This window comes from Pieris rapae, chromosome 4 (assembly GCF_905147795.1).
Source record: "Pieris rapae chromosome 4, ilPieRapa1.1, whole genome shotgun sequence".
In the NCBI taxonomy this organism is placed as follows: Eukaryota; Metazoa; Arthropoda; class Insecta; order Lepidoptera; family Pieridae; genus Pieris; species Pieris rapae.
Genome location: NC_059512.1, coordinates 4123046 through 4147518, shown reverse-complemented (window position 1 = coordinate 4147518; position 24473 = coordinate 4123046). Strand labels below are relative to the sequence as shown.

Sequence of the window (24473 nt, the reverse complement as noted above, 5' to 3'; positions counted from 1 at the left end):
TTTAATAAATATGTAGGTAGGTATAAATTTTAATATTACATTACTTCATTAAAAAAAATGTATTTTCATTTGTAACTTATGGCTGGACTAGGCAGCTTTCACGAGGTAACAATATATCTCAAACCTTACAACGAATTAAAGTAGGACTTTGCTTAAAAAAATAGGAAAAAAAAGAAAGGTCAGAAATATTTACTTACTTTATTTACTTTAGTGCATTTGAGCCGGCCACTATTAATTCTTTAACTAACTATTAACCTATAGGTTTATGAAACGAACAGAAAAAAAATTTCTACTAAATCTGTCGCAAACTATGATAATATCTAAAAGTAATTGAGGAATATCATTTTTATGTCAGTTACTTTCGAAATAATATACTTAAATGAAAACAAAGAGTCAGTACAACAACTTTATTCCAGGAATCGAAACATTTTATCCTACTTAATTTTTATGTAAATATAATTGTGTCTAAATTGGTTTAGAATAATATATTGTACCTAATAGATTTTCAAAACATAGACAGATCTATTTTCCTTCCTGTAACATCGAAATACATATTCTGATACAGAAGTCTTATTATTCCCAATATTTTTTTGTAAACTTGAGTTCAAATGTGACAATGGAAACGAAATAGAGGTTTTAACATTATGGGGTAAATTTAAAGGCTTTTACGTGTTACGACGTATGTCGTGTGAAAGGTGTCACAAAAAGGGATGGTTCCATGTACGTGACTTACTTTTATTGTGCTCTGGGAAACTTGAGCGCATTCTGATTGTTGCTACATTGAAATACATTTAAGATTATATACGAAATATAAAGTTAAAAATTTAACAAGTAAGAAACGTGAATTGTATATTAAGTTAAAATCAGGACCTCCCCGAAAGTATTTAACCTCCAAGTTCTGATGGACTGCTAAAAAGACGCTTAAGAATTTGTGACATTTATAAACACAAGATAAGAAAACAAAATCTTCTCAAGTGAACATCTCAAAACAATGGTTAACTTCATATAATAATTAAAATTCCATTTATTTACATTATAACGGTCATAAACTATTGAATATTTTGTTGGCAATCGTCGTTATGTATCGTAAGTTGTTTATTTCCGGAAACAGGAGATAGGATTGAAGTAGCATTGCCGGAAACGCGCCTGTCGCTTGTCAGCGCGCCAGGGTCTGGTAATTTGACCATCCAGGCTCCTTGCTCCCCAACCACGGCTCTGCCTTGGCCAGGATCGGCTCTCACGATTCAATCCCAGTCTAAAAAAATTGGTTAACATAAAATAAAATTAAGAAATATTATACATTACGGTATTTACTACATTATGCAAAACGTATAAAAAATCATTTTATAAAATTATTCCATTTTTAAGCACCGCTATAGATATTAATTTCAAAACGATGTCGTTCTTCCTTAGATCTTAGTGGATTAAGTTTCATAAACTGTAACTTAATACAGTTTTCGTTGCTCTCAAGGAAATATTTAACGACAATCCTTTGTTTCGATATTTTCTTTGCCACAGTTCATTTATAGTGGAAAATATTCATATTGTGAAGTACACCTTATTTAAATGAAGTGAAGGGTGAGTTTACATTTCTGAAACTACTCATCTGATTTTTATATGCAACTAGATTGCCTGAATCATCTATTAATTATTTTTCCTGATTGTCGATCTAACTGCGCACGAAGTCCCTCGCTCTTAATAAATTATGCATAGATTAAACTTATTAAGACTTCACATATTTTATGATAAAAGTTAAAAATCTAAAATCCTAAAACCATGTAAAAACTCGATTGTAAAAGATATTTATTCATGAGTTAACTTGTGATCCAGCATTTGCAATCTGGGAAAGAATTTGTTTTTTTTTAAATATATTAGTTACAACCTTTTTTAAGTTTATATGATATTATTTATACTAATATTATATACATACAATTCGTCAATTATTTATTCTCAACACAGTTTTAAAACAACATTATAAAACTAGGTACGACCCCGAATTAAATATAAACAAGCGGATCAAACATAATGTTTGCTGTCCTATTACACAATGGACAACTTCTTTCTCGCAGAGATTCTTTGGTTTCCTAGGCTGTTACCTATATAATAAATTAAATGGAAAAATTAACATTTACCCTCTATCAAAATATCCTAGTTTTAACCATTGTAAACTTGTATGTATATGTGAGAGAAGAAAATAAAGATTATTATTATATTATTATAGTATTTAAAAACTTTGTGTAGGGTAATCTCTGGATTTACTAAACCAATTTGAAAGTTATTAAAAGGCGATTTAATGTTAGCCGGATTCGCAAAGTAAGTCGAGGAAAATCGTTTATACGAAAACGTTTCTTAGGAAAAGTCACTATTGATGAGAGATATTTGATTCAGTACTAGAGAAAAAATTGTAGAGATTAAAATACAAAAAAATAGTAGAGACAGCATATGTCTAACTTCTATATTATATAAAACGATTCGCCTGCTGCCTCTATTTATCTATTTGACTCTGAATGCAAAAACTACTGCACGGGATTTATTGCGGTTTTTATCAATACTAAAATAATTAAAGGTATTTAATTTTTCAAGGTATACCGGTTGTCCATGAGAAGCCGGGGAGAGTCTATAGACTAGGTAGTCTCCCCAACCTCAAGTGAGCCCCGATTTAGTTAACCTAGGTCAAAGGAAAAGTAAATTCTGTACACGTCTGATACCAATTAAGGTACGATACATTCAGGATTGAACAGCTTTGTGTATACAGTTCTCTGTCTTTGGGTATGTAACTCAGTATCCAAGAAACATATGTAGGATATTGAATTGTTAAATACCAAAAATATGTACCACGCGATATTGGTACTTCAATTAAAACGTACCTACCATCGTTTTTGGTGTGTCCAGCGGTTAAAGTCGTTAAAGACTGTAGTCTGTAAACTACAGTTTCTTTCGAAAGTTCGCGATCATCATGGCTACATTAATAAGCACAGTAAAATCTTTGTTCGAAATACATAACTATCATTTAATAAAATTTGATGATGATGATTCTGATATTTTTTCTTCGCCATTCGTCACATCGGGTTACGTTTTAATTTTAATAAATACTTTTTGTTAATTATAATTGTTAATTAATATATAGTGATAATATATAATAATTTTATAGTGAGTGTTTTGTGCGTTTTTGTGAACTATTGTGAGGCTAGGTATAGTCTAACCTCTCTTTGTTCCCAAACTAATAGAATTTCTCCAAATCCTTACGGCTGACAATAATTGTGTGCCTTTCTTCTTGGTAAGGAGACATTGTTACGAGATATGTACACAAGACTTATTATTTTAGTAAAAGATTGTGTATCGACGGCCACCGAACCGTACAATCTTATATTTTTATATGAATAAAGTAAGATAGTTAGAAAGAGTAAAACGTTGATAGGTTCGAGACGGTTCAACTGCCGCATTATTCCAGGGTTTGGGGTTGGTTATCCTTGTGGCTTCTACTGTTAAAAATTTTTTATTGCTTCTCCCTATATACATTATACATTATTTTATATACCTTTCCTCAGCGTCCAATTGCATGAGCATCTTGCGCAGTGCATCCGTGTTAATTGCATCCCAAGTCATGTCTGCATCCCCCATCATGGGCCTGCCAATCAACGTGTTTTCTCCTGGTTCATCTTCTGAATCCTAAAAGTGAAAAATTTATTAATATAAAGTTTTATAAGAAAATAAAAGTAGTTTAATATTTTTAAATAGATTAAAGCAATTATGCTTACAACAACAACAGTATTTATTACATTGGCGGCCTGCCGGCGACATCGCACCGCTTGACTCTTACTTTTAAAATATTTTATATAGTCTATGTACACAGATAATTTTATTCTAATAGTGAAAAAAAATAGAAAAATGTTACAGTTAATTTTGAGTTAATCAAACATACAAGAAATACAAATCTTATTCTTGTATATATAAACAACATTGGTCACGATTTGAAGAAAGCTCTTAAAAAACTAGATTTTTTAGAAATAAATGAAAAAAACTTGATGCGTATCTTTCTGTGTTCATAGAGTCTCGAGTTATCAAAACTACCGTATAATCAAGTAAGTAACCTATAATAAATAATTATATGATTTATATCTACTATATTTACCAATGGTGCAGTAAGTACAAGCGATGTCATTAAGAAGAAAGTGAGAATTGCAAACAACAAGGCTATGCTGTTGTTATGAATCGAGAAACCATTCATTTTGATGTTTCTGAAACAAATTGTATAGGGTTTCATTATAAAACTACATTTCCAATAACAGAGAATCTCGGTCCACTTTTTAGCAGACATACAAAAAAATTTTACGGTAACACTGATAACGATATCTAATTAATATTTATTTATTTCCTAATTTACGAGTTTTACAGTAACTTAATATTAATAGACTAGCTGACCTGGCAAACGTCGTCTTGCCAAACTACTACCTTTAACTCAGCGCCATCTGTTAGAATTGTATCAAATAATAAACAAATGTTAATGTTATCGTAATTTTAGTAAGGATGCCAATTTTTTTGAAAATGAAATATAGCCTATGTCACTCAGGAATGATGTAGCTTTCCAACAGTGAAAGAATTTTTCAAATCTGCCAAGTAGTTTCGGAGCCTATTCAATTCATACAAACAAACAAAAAATCAAACCTTTCCTCTTTATAATATTAGTATAGAAAACTAAGCGACAAACATAATACAAACATACCAAGTAAAATCTTAAAACCTAAACCATTTTACAACTAATTATAAATAATGCAATTCTTGTGAATTCAGCCAGTGTGCAACTAAATACATCTGTCTCACACGCAATAATATTTACAGTGCGCAAGACACGCGTAAATGGTGTTTCTCTGAGTAGGTTTGTACGCGCCCGAGGAACTGCAGGCAATTGAGATCTTTTAGCACGCCGAGTGTGGTTTTTTGGCACTCGCAGCCCAGTCTCTCAAACATTTCACACTTAAATTAGCATTATAAATGTTACCTCTAAGGACCTTAAAAAATATAATGAGATAATAATGTCCCTCCTTACCTCTAGCTTGTTATATCCTACCATACCCAAACAAAGTTGGATACATTACTGGATAAAATGGGTACACTCCATACAACCTCATGTATACGTATCTCGTAAATTTATTAACATCTCTATTCAAGAACCTAAACAATAAAATTATGAAGTCTACATACTAACAAAATACATTTTGACGGTATTAAAAGCAAATGCTCATCTTAAGTCACGGCAGAGCGTTCATTTATTATGTCAATTATTATAGATGGAGCCTTTAAGAAATTATTCGGGCATGTGCCCCACAATTACCTTAATGGGAACTTTTAACATAATTTATTTTAGCGTAAAATGTCGGATCCACCCTACTCCATATTTTGTGTTTAGAAAGGCGTGCCATTATATAATATTCACCAGATTAAATTATCTTTAAACATGACAATTAGAATATTATCAATACAACTATTTTACTGTGTTATAGGTCTTATAGTCACACTTGACTGTAGATTGGGTTTAATTTATATATAGCTTATATTATTATTTATTATGTAAATTGTAGTAACTCAATATTCCGATATAATTTTTTTTCTATTTGTGTAGTCAAAATATTTTGTCATGTTGTTGACATTTAAATGTTATAATTTGATGGAGCCGGCTGCACCCACGAAAAAAAATGACGCATGCGGCGTTACCTCTGTTCAATTTAAGGCTTGAAGTGCAAGCGAGAGAGCAGAACGAGCGACAAAGAGGCACAACTGTTTTTTAAATATAAAACAATCAAGAACCGTTACAGGTCTATCTGTAGATTGGCAGCAGACGCACGTAGATTTCATTCTTTAAAAAAAATGAGGGATTCAAATTAAAAATTCTCTGTATAATTCTTTTTTATACTGGTTGTTATTATTGTAGCCTCGTTTTAGTATCATATTAAATAAATGAAATATAAAGAAAATAATATTTTTCTTCCGTTATGAGCAAAACTGAATTGATAATAATCCTATGGGAGTTCCTATCACAAACCGACCCTAGCTACAAACGCTGCCTTGACAAGTAATTGGATACAAATATTATTTACCAATGGTTAACCCGTTTTCATACAGAAGGTTAAATAACTTATTGAGATATCAATGATATTATTTATCTACTCGCTTCTATAAGTAGGTAGTTAGGTAGGTGGACTCATTTTCCGCAATTAAACTCAAATATGGTCCGTTTTGCGTAAAGTTGGCTTCAACAGGTAATTGTACATATGGTTTCGTCAATACAATGTATTATTTACTTTATAAACTTTGTCACTTAGATTTAGAGACATCGTAACAAATTATACTACAGTTTATCCTAAAATAGTACAGCTTCCACGACTAAGCGTTTTTTGCAGTTTACTACCACTACCAATTCAACTTATGGTCCTTCAGGAAAAGAGCGTACCAATTTATAAAAGGCCGGCAACGCATTTGTGAGCCCTCTGGCGTTGAGAGGGGTTAAAGCGTTATCAATTAACATCACTTGATTCTTGCCGGTTTGCTCGCTGTTCTATAAAAATACTATGCGAAACTTGTTTCAACCTAAGCTCATAATTAAGGTTTTAAGATGTATATTATAGTATATATGGTGTATATTTACTGAAATAAAAACTAGACTAACAAATACATATCTCTTGCGAACTTCGCAGAATTGCTACAAGCGTAGTGCTACATTTATATTTTGTACGAAATAAAACCACATGAGAAATATTATAAACATAAGGAAATGCTTGTAATGTCTTTTGTATGTTTTAAAATGTAATGTATTAAATATCAATTATTAAATTTATTACATACAAAATAAATGTTCTTTGAATTGATCTAGATCTTGAAGTGAACTAATGCCAGCATATTATAAATAAATACAATAAATTAAAATAGTTATCAGTTACACTACCTTTGGACTATAGTAATTACAATATAGCTGTAGTGAATTAGAAACGACGCCGCATTAATATGCAAGCGCGTTGATGCTGAACAAATGAACCTTCTGAGGCAATATCTCTAGCCTTGCTAGTTAAACGTCTATCAAGATTCATAAGAAAGGGCTGCCACTCCCAAGATCTAAGTTTTAATTTCAAGTCTCTTTACACTATCTAATATATAAAAATCTCTGTTAATAAAAATTCATTATTGATATATCTCGACGTTGTATCAGGAAATTAAGTATGTATATTATTTATAAGATGTCATCATAAAAATTGTTTGAGTTGGCTAGAGGTAGGCTGCTCTGGGCATTCTTCAAAAAGGAAACGACCGCAGCAAGGGAATGCCTAAAATAAATTTTCAGAACTAACAGATATTTCACCAGTTGGAAAGGTTACCAGGAGAAAATTACATTACAAACTGATTATGCATTAACGCTTCCAGTATTTATCAAACCTGAAACCATATTATTAAATAATTATTAAAATATCACCAATTCACTAGTATTGCACATTATGAACGTCAGTAAAATTACTCTTAATTAATTAATTTGTTACTCACTTTCTCAAATCTAAGACTTAGAACTGAAAACTGGCAATGTAATCGTAAAAAAAATATAAATGAACTGAAAAAGAAAATAAGTTATGACAGCCCTAACTCAGGTGCATATTACGTTTCAAAGATGTTTTTAAACTGCCATGTACTAACGAGATTTTTAGAAGGATCATTTTCTACCGGGAGGGATTGAAGCTATATTGAATCGTAATAGGATCCTATGCTAATGTGTGTGCCATACCCATTATGTTATTCATACTTTGGTTTATTTTGTCCTTAACTTAAGCCGTTGGATTATAAAGGCCCTCGACGACCATTTATGAAACTTAATCTCAAATTATTAAATCGATAAAGTCCCGCCAGAAATTTGTACATTTCATCCTGTAAAATTAATATTTCTCCAAGAAACGAATTCATTGAGTATTGAAGAATGGAGATGTTAATATGTTGTATACAACTGATTCTATTGTATTCAACGATATCATGCATCGGTCCCTTGCCACCGTCAACGTGCCTAATCTACTTGAGCCGACTGGAATTGCTAGAGACGATGGCAAGAGACCGGACGGTATGAGTTTGATTCCATGGAAGATGGGTCGGGTTTTGGTATGGGATGCCACCTGTTCAGACACACTGGCCCCTTCCAATCTTCATGGAACTAACAAGAGAGCTGGTGCGGCTTGTGATGCGGCTGAAAAAGCTAAAGTCTGCAAATACAGGGGTCTAGGCTCTGAATATGATTTTGTCCCATTCGGTGTCGAGACCCTTGGTCCGTGGGGTCCTAGCGCATTAAAGCTTTTTAGGGAATTATCAAAAAGGTTAGTCGACATCACAGGAGAACGAAGAGCTGGCAGCTACCTCGCACAAAGAATTAGTCTAGCTATTCAAAGGGGGAACGCTGCTAGTATCTTCGGAACCTTGCCTAAAGGGACTCCTTTTAATAATATTTTTTAATAATAAAATTTTAAGGTTAGTTATTAGATATATTTTTAGTTTGTAATTGTATATAAATATTTATTAGATATAAAGTAATATGCAGAAATTATAATATAATACTGAAAAATGTCATTTAATACATGAATTTGTATACTGATTCTATTAATATCAATAGAATATCCTTTTCAGTGGTTGTCTGTAAGAGATTGCTCGAAAGCGATAAGGCCCTTGTTTAATTATGTCTGTATGTATATATTAAGTTTTATTATATTTCTGTACGCAACGAACTGTTAAAAAATAAAAAATATTAAGACTAGAACTATCTGGATTATTTTTAGATTAACATACCAAAAATAAATATTTCAAAACACTAAATCCATTTAAAGCGAAGCAATCACAGTACAATGGGGTTAATCAAGAATTAGTCGTCTGACACTTGTTGCACAAAATATGAATAAATTACAGAAGCTGGTTTGAGCCGTATTCACTATGAAATGTAGAAACAATTGAATCAGCGATTTTTTATTTTCGCACATGACCATACTGGAAAAGTAATTAAGTTGCGCAATATAAAAAAAATTAAAAGATATCTAAGGCAATAATTTAAAAACGTTTTTATATATTTTTTTTTCTACGGTAATTTGCAATCAGCCCTAAGGCTATGGGAGAATTTGTTCTGTGGTGCTGTCATGTGGAGTGACTTCCCATTGGAAGCATATTTTATCTAATACTGATTTTCAGCTTCCGACTATCTTGTAACTATTTTAAACTAAATTTATATTACCCGTCATCTAAGTTAAACTAAAGTGTTTCATATTGTACATTTAAAACGTGAAGTGAAGTGTCTAAGCTACTTCAACCTATTATTACGAAAGTTCCCCTATGCTTTAAAGCGCTTGCTCATCATTTTATATTAACCACTTGAAAACTTTATTCTATTCCTCGCTGTCTCGTTACTAATAAATTGTACGAGCAATCTTCTACTTACAGTTCAGGATTTGTCATAAAAACTAAATATAATATTATATGACGTAAATAAAATACTTAATACAAGTCTCTGTCTGTCAAAACGTAGAGGTTGGGTGTAAGAAAACCGATCAGTGTTTTCTTATAAGTTTACCCGTAATGATAGCTTGGTATAAGATAACGTATGAGTAAATTTAAACTTATAAATCACTTTTTAATGATTTTTGCTTATCATACTTTTGAAATTCATTTTTTGAAAAGGCGAATTTACTATTTAACGCCATAACTAAATGATGTATGATGACTAGTGAAAGAAAAACGTTACTTACACATATAAACGTATAAGAGAGAAAGGTACAAGTAACTAGAGCAGTAGTTCTTTAGTTACTTGTACCTTTAAGCTTGTCAGGGATGAAGACATAACTATTTTATGAGGGAAATAACGGGGATTATAGGAGTTTTTATACGGAGTAAACAAAGGTGTAAGTAATAGTTTTAGCCCCTTGCCATTCTTATGTATATCAAACTGTACGACAATGTCTAGGTTTACAAGACAAAAACTGCCTTCAATTAAATAAAATAAAACTTTTGTACTCCTAAAAAGTGTAACAGCCAATCTAGTGCGTCTTTATTTAATCATTATTTATTAATCAAACGATACTGAAAAAAACGTTCTTTTTTTAAATTTTGAATCAGATAAAAAGAGTAGATCGTAAGCAAGAAAAGAAAAAAAAGCATTTTGTTATTATAAGGGAAAACAATTGTTGTTTAGTGCTAGTTTAAGAAAAGGTTCATACTTGCAGTTATATCGTTATTTACAATAAAGTTGTAAGTTTAATTACATTTGGATGCCTTGAAACAATAAAAGAACATCGTGATGATTATTTAGCCACGAAGTTGCAAAACATGGTTAGTAAAACGTCAATTTTAATCGAATTTATTAAAGAGAAAAGAATAATAATTTGGAGATAGGAGAGAATCGGCAAAAGTAAGGATTTTTAATATTAAACCTTAATTCAAAATATTAGGGTTTTTAAACAGTTAGTATTCAGTTAGCAAAGGTAAGCAGAATTAAAAAAAATCAAACATACAACTAACAAAGACCATATCGAAATGTGTTTTGCGCCAGTTAAACATTTTAGTTTGATAAGTAACTAAAACACAAACCCCTTATACATAATTTAAAAATAATTTTTATTCTACAAAGCCGAGAGGCAAAGTTGAAACATTACAGTGTAAGCAATTTCCCTTCGCATTTGCTTAATAAAATTGGCTTTAAACTCAAGAACCATTTATAAGACTTAAATATGAGGTTTGCTCTGTATTCATTTGAAAGCTTTTTGAACGCGCTTTTCAAACATAATTCCATTATCCATAACTACATATGACGTTTCACCATTTTGAGTTTCTTATACATTCTAACTGGAAATTGTTGTGGGTGGATTTATATTGTTAAAGCTAACTACTAAGAAAACATGAAAATTTTAAATTTAGAAATTTAAAAAATAGTACCGCGCCGTCGTTGAGATGAACTTTTAAATCGAATATACAAAACATTTTATCCCAACTTAAGCACTTTTTAATAAGTGAAGTATAAATTCACGGGTATTTTGCAAATTAACTACCTAGTTTTGTACGCAAAACATGCAATGTAAACTTCGATGTACGTTTTGAAATCGAATAAGTTTTCGAACGATTTTGTGCTTGACGTGCCCAATGTCAGAAACAAACAAAGTGATTAAGAAGCTTTGTTTTTACGAAAGACATAAATGAACCTAATATATAATTAATGGAAAAATTCTACGAAAGACTAGGCGGTATGGTCGAAAAAAAATTAGAAGCTTTCTTTAGTAAATATCAATTATTATTTAATAAATATGAAGAATAATAATATACCATTATACTAGCTTTGCGTCGTGTAGGTTTTAACAAACCATATTTATGATCTATATAAATAAAATTATTGAATCGCAAAATATATTGCTAAATGCAAATCTCGAAGACGGCTGGTCCAATTCAAGTAGTTTTTATTCCATGAACTTTGAAGAAGGTTTTTATTAGAACAATTTGGTATATTAATACTTAAGAATATAGCCAGATATTCCATATGTTCGAATGGAACTACTAAAAAGGTAGGCTAGATAATTTTATATATCTAATATAAAAGTAATAAGTAAGAAAAATCAATGTTAAATCTAACCAAACAAAAAAAAAATAAGACCTTAGGGGTGCCTCGGTGTAACGTGTGAGATTGGAGAAAAAATAACGATGCACTATTATAGTTTTAAATGTAGCGATAAATAAAAATTTATTTATTTATTATAATTCCACATAATAATATATATTATTTTCTTGGAATCCTACATTAAATTTAAAAGAAAGTAATACAGGCACAAAGTGTCACGCACTTTTCGAATTTTTCAAGAAAATATGTATGAATACCGTATCTAATTACACGACATTTGCATTTTTTAACACGTACCTTATGAATATGAAAGAAAATTTTCTTTTGTACACAATTTGTATGGAGTTATAATTTAAAAACTTATTAAATATTAACATTAATGTAGACCGGACACGACGAGTGTAAACAATCATAGTCAATGAATAAAATTAACCTAAATAATTTTCCTAAGAGCTTATAGGCAAAACAAATAAAAAAACTTTGTTATAATGAATAATTAAAACCACTGAAGTTTTAAGTACACGTGTGTCATTTTCCCCTACGTTTAAACCTACGTCGGACTGAGCATACAATACTTTATACGCTTTGAAAATACAAATCATAAAGTAAATTTTTTAATATGCTATAAAACACTAAAACGAATATATACGGCTCTATTAAAAATATCCTCTTATTTAAATATAATTATAGTAACAAGTAACAATTTTTTTTGATGAAAATCTAAAATAAAATAAGAAATGAGTTGGAACCCAATACATTATAGGTAATATAATAAATTGTTACTAACCTTTCGTAGCAGCAAAGCGAAGTAACAAAGTTGCGAGTCTCGTAGGCTTGTGTCGTAGATGGTTTATGAACGCAAATGAGAGGTGAACTCAGTACGGAGCGGTTTTATAGGGGATAGTGTCTCGCGTAGGTGAGCCTGTAGAAGCGTAGCGCCGTAGCGCCGTTGCCGCGTAGCGCGTTCCTACGAAACCGCCCGCCCATAAGCACGTTAACTGCTACGATCTAATTAAATTGTAGGAAGCTCTGATTTTATGCAATGTTTGTTTAATTCAACTATAGTTTGCAAGTAAAAGTGTTTTATTAAACGTTTTACTCAGCTTATTGCGTTTTAAATTTAAAAGGTACTTTTTACATGCTAAATAAAATATTGCATATTTATTAAAGTTAAAATAATGTAATTATAGTAAGTGCTTCTTTTTAACTTTTAAGGCGTAATTTTAAAATAGATCGTTAAGTAACAATGCAAAATGGCAACATATATAGTTCTCAATCACTTTGTAAACATTCCGAACAAATTTGAATTTTCAGAATTTATTCATATTGCTTTATTAAACATATTAACGAGCATACTAAAACTCATAGTCGGTCTCCAGTATCACACATTTCTTTGTGATACTAGAGACACCAAATAATCGTAAAAATGTTTTCCTTTTTGTTGAAATGAATTATTATATATTATATTATATATATATATTAATAATACTTTAAGAAAAAAAAGTAAAACATTTTTTTTATTGCGTAGTATTATTTTAATTGTTGGTATGAATTATATATTATATACCAAAATTCTAAGTCACAAGGCATGTGTTCAATGGGATCTCTATCTAATTATTATTCAAACATTAGTTTGGTTAGAGAATACTGATGAGCGTTTCCACGCATCTGAAATTACCTTAAGTGATTTTCGTGTTTTACCAAGTGAACAGCTGCTAAAATATTATGATATACAAAATTGTTTAAATAATACTCTTATTTATACTACAGAGAATTACAACGTTGAATAAATTATACATATTCATAAATACAATACTTATATTATAATTCCAAATGTTGTGATTGTGCTAACCATATTTATAGTTTTAGCATCCATAAGTCGCAAATCAAATAGGATAATATAAAACAGCACGCGTATGCCTTTTTTTATGTGATACAACTGAACTTCTCTTTAGACACCTCTTATATATAGTAACAAAGTATATAGTGGTATAGTTGTATTATATTCCAATGTGTATGTTAGAAGGAACTAAAATTTCAAATCCCCATCAGAAGGACAGCGTGGTTTTATGTAAAAAAAATGGTAACCATGGTAACGGGCGTATTATATTCCTAATTTTAATGTATAGTTTTTTATAATAAGGACAAATGTCATACATTGAATTTATACTGTTATAAGGTGTGTTTATTTTCTGCGTCTCTCATATCCTGGCATCTGTTGTTAAATCGGATATACTTCCGGTCCCACTTGGCAGCTTGTGTATAGCAATGTCTATATTCTTCAAACTTTTTTAAATTGTTTTTTATTTCCCTGGGGTAGGGTAAGCTTTTTATTAAGTTTTTTGTTCAAATTGTTAACCTTATAAAGGATTTAAATGTATTTTATGTTCATCATTTATTCTTTTATTTGCAGTAAGTAGGCATTTAAGGTGATTTATTGTGTAAACTGTAAACCAATGACAGTAGATAGATAGAAAGATATGATACGTTAATTTTGTAACGATAACCTATTCTAATGTTTATTAACCTTTTTAGTACAAAAGCAAGCTCAGATTCGGCAGAAAGTTACGTTAAATCAAATCGTAACAGTGTTATCAGTAACAAAACAGATAGCTGTACAAATGTAGTCAGGGCGATAAATTTATCTAAAAATTTGACAAGATACGATCTAATAACAATTTGGAAAACAAATTGTGGGCATCGATTATGCCTGTGCAAACAGATTTCGATAAAAGCGATATAAACAGTATTATTGCACGGATAACAAAGTTTTCTGTACTATTAAGTAGTTTAATTATTACAATAACTATACGCATAGGTATATACTATATATCCAATCGAGTTGAAATATATTGTTAGACCCGCGCGAGTAATATAGATTCATTAAGTTTTTTTCTCTCTTTAGACATTTATAAATCTTTTTAACAGCCGCAACTTTTTCAATGGATATTGAATTCTTATACTGAAACCTCCCTTACTTTGAAGCAAGTAATTCAAATTAACTAAGTTTGATAATTTCAGTGAAGAGTTTGATCTAGGCACTGTTAAGTGTAAATCATCAATAATTTCTTGTTGCTTCTTTGGTATCGCTTATAGAAATGTTATTTTGACGAATGTAATTTAGGAACAAACATTTGTATAAAACAAAATATCATAATAAAAACGAAGAAAAAATAATAGTATTACGGTCTTATTTTGTACAATATCTTCATGAGATTCATACTTATTTTGAAGCAAAAAATGTCACATAGAAATTATGAAACCCGCAGTCCTTCAGTCTTCTAAATATTGATAGCTGTTTCTTTTGATAACTTATTTGATCGCATAAATTTATGAATTGGATCCTTTGGTGACCAAACATGATAAATATGTATTAATAGATATGAGCTGTAAACATTATCATAATGTCCGTCATCTCACTACTGTGAGCAATTGTAGCAGCTTTTCTTTGAAAAATATAAAGGATTTTAACATATTTTATTATATTTCGATTTGTTGACAAATGAAGCCGCTCATATATTTGCAAAATGTAGTTCAGTGGGCCCTATGGAGAAATTGTACGAGTTAAATGTTTGAATAAGAGGAATTGTACAAGAAAGATAATCTTTATTTAAACTGTTATATAACATTCTTTGCATAAAGAGAAGCATACAATTGTGTTTCAAGAGCGTCCTCTTGAATATATCTGTACTTCTTTTCTTTTTATTTCTTATACACAGATTTCAGAGCCTTCCAAACGGAATTAAATACTAACAGCAAATACATATAAAAAAATATGGAATTAATAGAATTCCAAAATGTTTATCTGCTCGCGAACACATCACCTATTACACTTACTACATTGACTAATGAGGCATGAGAGAAGATAGTTATCATCAACGTAGCATTTGCGAAGCAGACACGGCATGGTCCTTATAGCTATCAGAATTTAATATTATATAAACAAACTAAAAATAATACTGTAATCATTTTTTTACATAACTACTAGCTGTATTATTTGAAAATTGAATTAATAAACAATCAAAATCTATTAAATTATGAAAGCCTTGTATATTCTCAAGTAAAATTTAATACTAACAGTTACATACAGCTACCGCAATAATTTATAATGGATCCTTGAGTGCTTTTAAAGGGTGGCTATAAAACAGAATGCATACATACAATATACGATTATTTACCATACAAGGTTTTATAAAGTTGTTGATTTTTAATTGATTCGTCATTTTTGGTTATTTCAATAGTTTTATTTTTATAATAAGGTAATAGAAAAATTATATTTTAATAGTTATATATATGATCAGTAAGTATACCTTTTTGACATACATAAGTGTACATTGTGTTACCTAAATGAATAAATGGTTTTGATTGGATTTTTTTGACGTAGTGGCTACCGCGTACAACTATCATATCTGAGGTTGTAAGTTCGATCCCCGGCTGTACACCAATCAACTTTCTTTCTATGTGCCCCATTAAGGTTTAAACATCGTGAGGAAACCGGCTTGCTTTAGACCCATAACACGGTCAATGCACAGGAGATTGATCACCTACTAAATTGAAAAATGATAATGAAACAGATACAAACATCTGAACCCCCGACTTTACAAGGTTATAACGTCACTGATTTATTCATTTCTATTTCGTTACATTAAGGTTACTAATTTACTACATATTTTTTACCTTTCTTAGCAATACCCATTAAGACCGCCTCGGGTGCTTCCTGCACTGATCTTTGAAGGCCGCCGTGGCGCCAGCATTCTGCTGAGGCACGGTTATAAAAAGAATATAATTCAACTGGTTTTTGTGCTAGAAAAGCATTGTGATAATTATATTTGACCTACTTTCATAGTAATTATTTTATAACCGTAAAATTTAATGAGAGGAGGACATAAAGTCTTACGGCTATCAATTTTATAATTACGCAGTCATATATACCTCACAGCCATGATTGAGTCCATTACAATCCACTTTATTATTTACGACTAGTAAAAACGATTTCCACATAAGTTCATTGCTTTTCAGCGGGGCGTCTAGAATGTTCTACTTGGCGCCGAATTTTTTTATTTAGCTTAAGTGTTTATTGATAAATATGCCTTTTAGCTATTATAATACATACTTTACCATACTCTGTGTGAAAACCATGTCCTTGAAATTATGTACAATTTTATCATAACCTAATTGAGATTATAAATTACAGTAAACATGCCTTAAACAGTCATCATATATAGTGCATTAGTTTTAAAATAATAATACGATGAGAAAATGTATTTGTCCCGGGTCTGATATCTCCCTAGATGTTTATGTGACGGTGCATGGAAATAAAATTGCTACAGTGAAAACATATATGTTTACACGTGTTACGAATACAAGTATAATATGGTCAGAATATTTTTTTGTATAAGAGTATTAATTTTGTTCGATCTAAAATAATGTAACTGTATCTATAAGGTTATAATAAACAAAAAAGTTTATACAACGTTAAAATACTGGTAATTAAAAAGTTTAATTAAATATAACGTAAGAGATGAGTTCAACACCTATGTTTGATTTACACAAAAGTTGTTTTGTTTATTTCGGTTTTGTGCTATTTCATTATTCAGTTCTCTATCTCAGTTTTAAACTAATTTACTGTATAATAAACTTGTTAAATAAGATAGTAAAATAATTTAAGTGTAAATATAATTGATAATTGTAACCTAACTTAGATATGTACAAATCTACAAATAAAACAATTAACATAAATGACGATGAACACATAGGCATTAATACGTCTACATATCATTCAATGTAACCATATTTTCCGTAATCTATTCTGTGTAAAACAAATTCTGTGTAAAGTTCGCATTATCTAATAAATCTAGGCGCACAAATTTCATTTTACACAGGAATTATTTACGACATCACATTAGAAACCTCAAAAATAACAGTACTTCTCCACTATTTAATGGATGTTATTATACATATAAACCTTCCTCTTGAATCACTCTATCTATTAAAAAACCCGCATCAAAATCCGTTGCGTAGTTTCAAGGATTTAAGCATACAAAGGGACATAGGGACAGAGAAACTTTGTTTTATACTATGTAGTGATGTATTAATATTTGTGTAGATTTCGTAGGCAGTAATAACAAGCCTCGCGGATCGGTAAACTTAAAAACAACTTTACCAGTATGTCTTTAAATTAAATATGATTTATGTTTGAAGGTAAATTATTGCAATACAATTTGCGTGTATTCCCAAGAATCCAAATATTGGCTTATTTAAACCGAAAGACTTCCAATAAATAAGAGCAGACTCATCTCTTGGGAGTTAAAGCAATTAAGAAATTACGGTCGATATTTGATATATTCGACAAACATTGTAACTGAATTTGAAATTAACAGCCATGAACCAATATAAGTTTAGATAATTTACCTCCCTGCGGTAATCAATGTGTTGATGTCAATTAGAAATTAAACAAGAATAAACACTGACAAACATATTATACAAATAATATTTTAACATTCATATTGAGCAATTATTTTTATAATATTGGTTTAACTCTGGCAACGCACTATTGGCGCTTTGTCATGACTTGGTTTATTAAGTTAAACGAATATCATGTCTTCCACATAAAAATCATCACTTCAGATGATTCAGAGATTTTGATTAACTAAAATCAAGGCGTACTTGAACCCTAAAAGTTCCCGATAGAACGAATTTTGAAACAGCAAATCATTAAATTAACGATTATTTATTCATTAACTGTTTATTAGATTAACAATTAAATAATAATGTATAAACAGATAAATACACACACATACACACTCACACAAAAACCATTTCCCATGTGGTTTCCTACTTATATATATTTTTTATTGATGTTTCTATCTATTATAATATAATAATTGTTTATTCTTCGTTAACTTTCACTACTTTTTAAGACTTTCCGTCGATGCGAAGTGGTGGAGAACTGATGACCTGAAAAACAGGTACTGTGTAGCTTTAACAGACATCAGTCTCACACAATAAGTATTTCCCTCAATAGAAGAAAGAAAATTGTTTATTTTTAATTTTAAATAACTGTAACTTGCATATTATATCATCTATGTACGAATTTTTTGTAATAAATTATTATAATGATTAAATGCAGATTTTTAACATAATCCATATAAGAAACTTATTTTTCTACAAAACTATTCAGTTTTCAGGCCATGCAAAGCTATAGCGATGATAATATTCGGATGATGTTAAACGAAACTTAATAATAAGCCAACCTTTTCAACGGGTACAAGACGAAAATAGACGTTGCAATATTCCAACAAGTTGTTATAACGAGCCACTCTTACGCTCTACTCACAAAGTGTACAATTCTACGATATTTTGAAGTGATTAATAAAAATACAATCTTTATTTCTTGTGTGATACGAAAAATTAATACCAGTTAAGTTGCTTATGGGATGGACTAACCGACATTTGGAATTTTTTTAAAGAATTAACTAATAAATTTGTTTTGGAAGAGCTGCTAGCCCTGAAATAGGTAAGTTTTACTTAAAAAGCTTCCCAGATCTGACACATGCGTTACAATAATGGATGTATATCATTTAATTTAACAAAGAACTTGTAATTTCGATTAAAAATCATTGGCGCTGCAACCTTAGACCTTTTAGGTCCCGGCCTCAGATTTCTGTATCTGTTTTATGATCATCATTTGTTAATCTAATAGGTAATAAGTGATAAGCATTCTGTGCATGACGCACTTAAAATAAATGTGTACCACAGAGAGAGAGAGAGAGAGAGATAAAAAAATAAAAAAATGTCGGATACAATTTCTGTTTTTTTTTAAATTGTTTATAGGTTAAGGCGGCTCAGTTAAAACGTGTTTAAAACTTCTAATATGAATAAAAATATTTTTTTTGCGTTGAATATACAATATCATTTATTATATTAATTATCGAGGTTAAAGGACGTCACGTAGATCGTATAGCATAATCAACTCACTGATCAAGTTACGGAATCGCCTTAACGCTGTAGAAAATGTTATTTTATTTTCTACCGTCGAACTTAATATGTTTAAACGCAGAGGTTTAATGTTTTTATATTTATTACACTTAAGAATATAATTTTAAAATATTTTATTTAAAATAGCTGGTGAAAGTCCCTTACGCTTTATGTTAAACTAAAGCTTCTCGTATTAGCTTAGTGCAGAGGAATAGGTACTCTGACAACCCCAGTTCTTACAAGTAAAAAATAAAAATTCAGTTATCACTTCTAAGTGTCTGTTAATTTGTCTGACTGTGATTCTCAGAGGCATTATTGAACAGAATGTATTCTAAAAGGCAATGTTGGCCAAGTGGTTACAGCGTGCAACTTTTATCCTTGAGGTCGTAGGCTTGATCCCTCGCTAACCCAATAGTATATTTTCATAATATATTTTCAAATATTACCTTTATTATAAAACCTAAATCAGCCTAATTTGACTATCACAACGTAATTGCAATTGAGACAGACACAAAGACATTTAATCGTTTACAAACTGATTTTATATTTAATAAAAATGTTGTGAACACAAATGATTATTTAAATGTTATTAATTATCATTAGAAAGTTTAATTTAAAAAAATAATTCATTGTTAAATATAATAGAAAATTTTAATAAGTGTCCTTTTGCGTGTAATTTTTTCACTAGCAAAGCGTAAAGTTACACTAGAAGAACTGAAGTAATATTTCAAAGGCCTGCAGAGTGTCCCGCTAATGACGTGGTAATAAAGTAAACACTGTTATATTTAAGTACTGTATTGTGACACTGTTGTAAGGTGAAAAAAACTTTATAAATTTAGAGTAATAAACACTTACCAGACTATACTAAAACTCAAACAGTTTCTCAAGGACTTTTGTTAAGCTTTATTCAGAGGAAAAAATATTTTACATTTATTCAATTATATAAATTATCTTAAGGATTCCAATGCGGCTTCCCACATCAGTAATTGTTATTTTAGGATAATGTTAATGTAACCAAAAGGTTAATCTGCAAGTTTTTGTAAAAGATTACAGCTTGGACATACAAAGCTCAGTAGATTTAAGTTTAAGAATGTACTGGGTTTCGACATCGAATTTGTTAAACTTTTCTTTTCAATTCCAATCCAGATATCAATTATACATATTGGGAATAATTGACACTTATTAACGTGAATAAAAATTGATTCTAAGTGAGATTTCTTGTCAAAATCAAGCGCATAGAGTAGACGGAAAGAACTGGCTGTAAACCCTTGGCCACTCCTTTAAACCTCATAGTTTATAGTAAATAAGAAAAAACAAACGCAAATCTATCAGCATTAGATATATCTACTTTCTCTTGTTCTCAGACCTCGTTAATTGCCGGAACTGAACCCTTTTTTGTGAGTAAAGACAAATCGTACTTTAAAATGATATAGAAAAATTATGTGACCGCTATAATCGTGGTATGGCTCTCGAAAACTCCGAACAATAAATTCTATTAAAAAAAGTGTTTTTCTATTGAACTTTTCAGCACACTTGTTTACACGATCAGGCACTAGTACCACGCATGGCTAGGCATCGGCCTCTCGCCATATTGCTGTAAATTACATAGCATTATATAAATCAAATCAAATCAAAAATCATTTATTCATATAGGTACATAATGTACACTTATAAACGCCAAAAAAAAAGAAATATACTTTAAATGATTCTAATTTTATATTTACTGCCAGTTCTCAATGTGATGATGGTGATGGACAAACATTACATACATCTTAATATAATATCTTAACTTATTAATTAGTGTTTAGAAATAGTATAAAGGAAAATGATTTTCGTTTTCTGGTAATGTTAATTTCACATTGTGGTTCAAATTGCTTAGTTTACTTAGTTTAGCATAATGCCTTTCAAAAGTTTCAGGGTCCTATTATGACTATCAAATTTCTTAAGACTTTAATGATAAATTGTGGCTAAGTAGATTAATAAACGATATTTCTGTAAATTTCGTACATGTATCGAAATAATTACGGAATTCCAGTTATTTTAACTTTAAAAATAAAAATATCAATAAATCAGTGGCGCTACTACCTCTTTAGGTCTTGGCCTCAGATTTCTGAATCTGTTTCATGATCATTTCTACATCTAATAGGCAAGTAGGTAAACAGACTCCAGTGCCTGACACGCGTAGACTTTGTGGGTCTAAGACATGTCGGTTTCCTCACGATGTTTTCCTTCACCGTTCGAGCAAATGTTAAATGCACACTTAGAAAGAAAGTCCATTGGTGCACAGCCGGGGATCGAACCTACGACCTCGGGTATGACAGTCGCACGCTAAAGCCACTAGGCCAACACTGCTCTGCTTATTTCAACTTTACTCACTACAATTATTCTCGAAGATATGAGGTGCTACAACTACAGCTATATTACTTCTGAAATTATATAAATGCACACATTTAACATCCAACCTCAATAAACATAATAATTATCCTTACAAGATTTTTTTTCTTTCTAACAGTAGTGGCTAATAATCTGTACATACGTCGTACACCTGCGACGCTATTTCTTTAAAATGACCAATGAAACTTGTCATTTCCATATGTGGTCCTGATGAATGATTAATTTCTGTTGTGTGATATGTTAACAAAATGTAATTTGAATTTCTTCGTAATAAATAATCTCTGGAACAAATAACTGATTTTGATATTTCCATCTCCATGATCTTATTAATATAAACATAGTTGTTTTTGCCCTAAGACTAATAATACCTAGTTTTGAATATAGAATTTTAAAATAGGATTAAATTCAACCATATTAAATCTCAGGGACTCCTGCCCACGTTATTGTATTTTTATTTAACGCATTGTTGCATAAAATTACTCTTGTGTGAAATGCATTTTGTTACTAAGTACCTATTAGACGTCCCTGACATTATACAGGTTTATTTTCTTTATAAGATAATCAGAATAAGATATCAAGTTTTCTATTCTTGTCCGACCCAATCCCGATCTGTAATTTTTAGACACATAGTGTTCATATTTTGTTTTAAGCAATTTAAGAACTCGATAATTTCCGACAAAGTACGTTATATTAAAATGTAGTGGAGGTACCATATTTACACTTAAATTTTCCTTTTTGCAAACCAGCCGTTCAAGCTACAGGTTATTGTATTAATAGGGGAAACCCAGCTGAAAAAGTAGGAATGTTTCAATTCAAAGAGGCTGCTTAGTTTAATATAATTTTTATTTGAGAGCAAAATATTTCATTCAAAACTTCGCAATGTCACTAGGGCGTAGCTTCCGGAGAATACTAGTAATCATGGTTTTTAATGAGGGTATAAAACATGTATTGAGTTTTGTTAATTTTAATTTGAAATTGTTAATTCTTCGATTTTCTCACTGAGTCATTCGTTTCTAGATATGATCGCGATAAAACTACTTCTTACCAATAAAATCAATATAAAATTAAAATCTTTAAAAATATACGAAGACAAACTTGACTACAACTATCACGGACCATGCCATGGTAGTATTAAACCTAGCACAAAAAACTGTAACTAGAAACTGCCATAGGTATTCAACTTCTATTGACTTTGAAAACGCGTGTAAAGACTTATTTAACTCAGACATGTCATTTTTCAATATTTACAATGATCCGGAGACCTTGGCTAATAAATTTATCCATGAAATAAAAACCATATTACTTTGTAACACTAAAACTAAGACAATCTCTAATAGCAAGCGAATTCTTAAACCTTGGATATCACTAGGAGCCCTACGCTGTATTAAACTTCGCAATAAAATGCAACTTAAACTAAAGAAAAATCCTTTTAACGTAATCTTAAAAATAACATTTAGACGCTTTCGTAACTTCTGTTCAAACTTAATTAAAAAACTTAAACGACAATTTCATAAAACTCAAATAGCTAACTCAGTTAAAAATCCTAAACAGCTTTGGATAAAAATTAATGAAGTAACTCAATTTAAAACCCCCAAATCCTCAAATACATGTCTACTGAATATTACTCCGAATCCGCTTGACTCACTAAACCGTATCAACCAATTCTTTGTTAAAATAGGGTCAACTTTAGCTGAGGACATTTTACTTAACTTCGGTAACCCAACAACTACAGACATTTGTTCTCGGGTGTCTTCGTTTGTTCTTCTTGAGACTAGTCCTCGTGAGGTGGATGCTATACTCATGGGTCTCGATTCTGGGAGCGCACCTGGTTGGGATGGTATACCCACAAAGTTTTTGAAAATGTCCAGAGACTTTATTGTCCCGCTCATTAGCCAGCTGGCTAATTCCTGCTTCAAAACAGGAATATTTCCAGCCGTATTTAAGAGATCGTTGATCACGCCTGTGCATAAGAGTGGGGACCTGAACGACGTCAATAACTACCGTCCTATATCCGTACTGCCATGTATCTCTAAAATATTAGAAAAGTTACTGAACAATAGACTGGTCAATTACTTAAATAAATTCAAAATTTTATCCAACACACAGTACGGATTTAGGAAGGGCCTGTCTACACAAGATGCCGTGACTGCACTTACTAATGACATAATTGATAATGTAGACAGAGGTATTAAATGCGTAACAATATTCTTGGACCTTAAAAAGGCATTTGATACCGTTTCCGTTCCCATTCTTCTGCGCAGGCTGGAAGCCATAGGAATTCGTGATACAGCTCTCTCCCTTTTTAGAAGTTATCTACAAGGTCGAAAACAACAAGTTAAAATTAATAATTTGATAAGTGAAGAAGAAACCGTGGAATATGGCGTCCCGCAGGGAAGCGTGCTTGGCCCGACATTGTTCCTGATATATATAAATGACCTTTGTAATATTCGGAGCAATGGCGGACGGATCTACTCATACGCGGATGATACCG

The 24473-nt window shown here is 30.8% G+C and overlaps 1 protein-coding gene across 1 annotated transcript; it reads right to left on the bottom strand.

Annotated features, from left to right (window-relative positions):
• Positions 1-393: 393 nt before the first annotated feature.
• Positions 394-12526, bottom strand: LOC111003421 (allatostatin). The gene is made up of 4 exons (XM_022273927.2): positions 12399-12526; positions 4133-4238; positions 3539-3669; positions 394-1255 (listed from the first exon to the last, which is right to left on the bottom strand). The coding sequence occupies exons 2-4, from the start codon at positions 4226-4228 to the stop codon at positions 1096-1098; spliced, it is 387 nt and encodes a 128-aa protein (XP_022129619.2). The 5' UTR covers positions 4229-4238; positions 12399-12526; the 3' UTR covers positions 394-1095.
• Positions 12527-24473: the final 11947 nt, after the last annotated feature.

Coding starts and splice junctions, on each gene's coding strand:
- LOC111003421 (XM_022273927.2), bottom strand. CDS start 4,228: ATGAATGGTTTCTCGATTCATAACAACAGCATAGCCTTGTTGTTTGCA. Junction 3,670..4,132: donor TTGTACTTACTGCACCATTG/GTAAATATAGTA, acceptor TTTCACTTTTAG/GATTCAGAAGATGAACCAGG. Junction 1,256..3,538: donor CAATTGGACGCTGAGGAAAG/GTATATAAAATA, acceptor CAATTTTTTTAG/ACTGGGATTGAATCGTGAGA.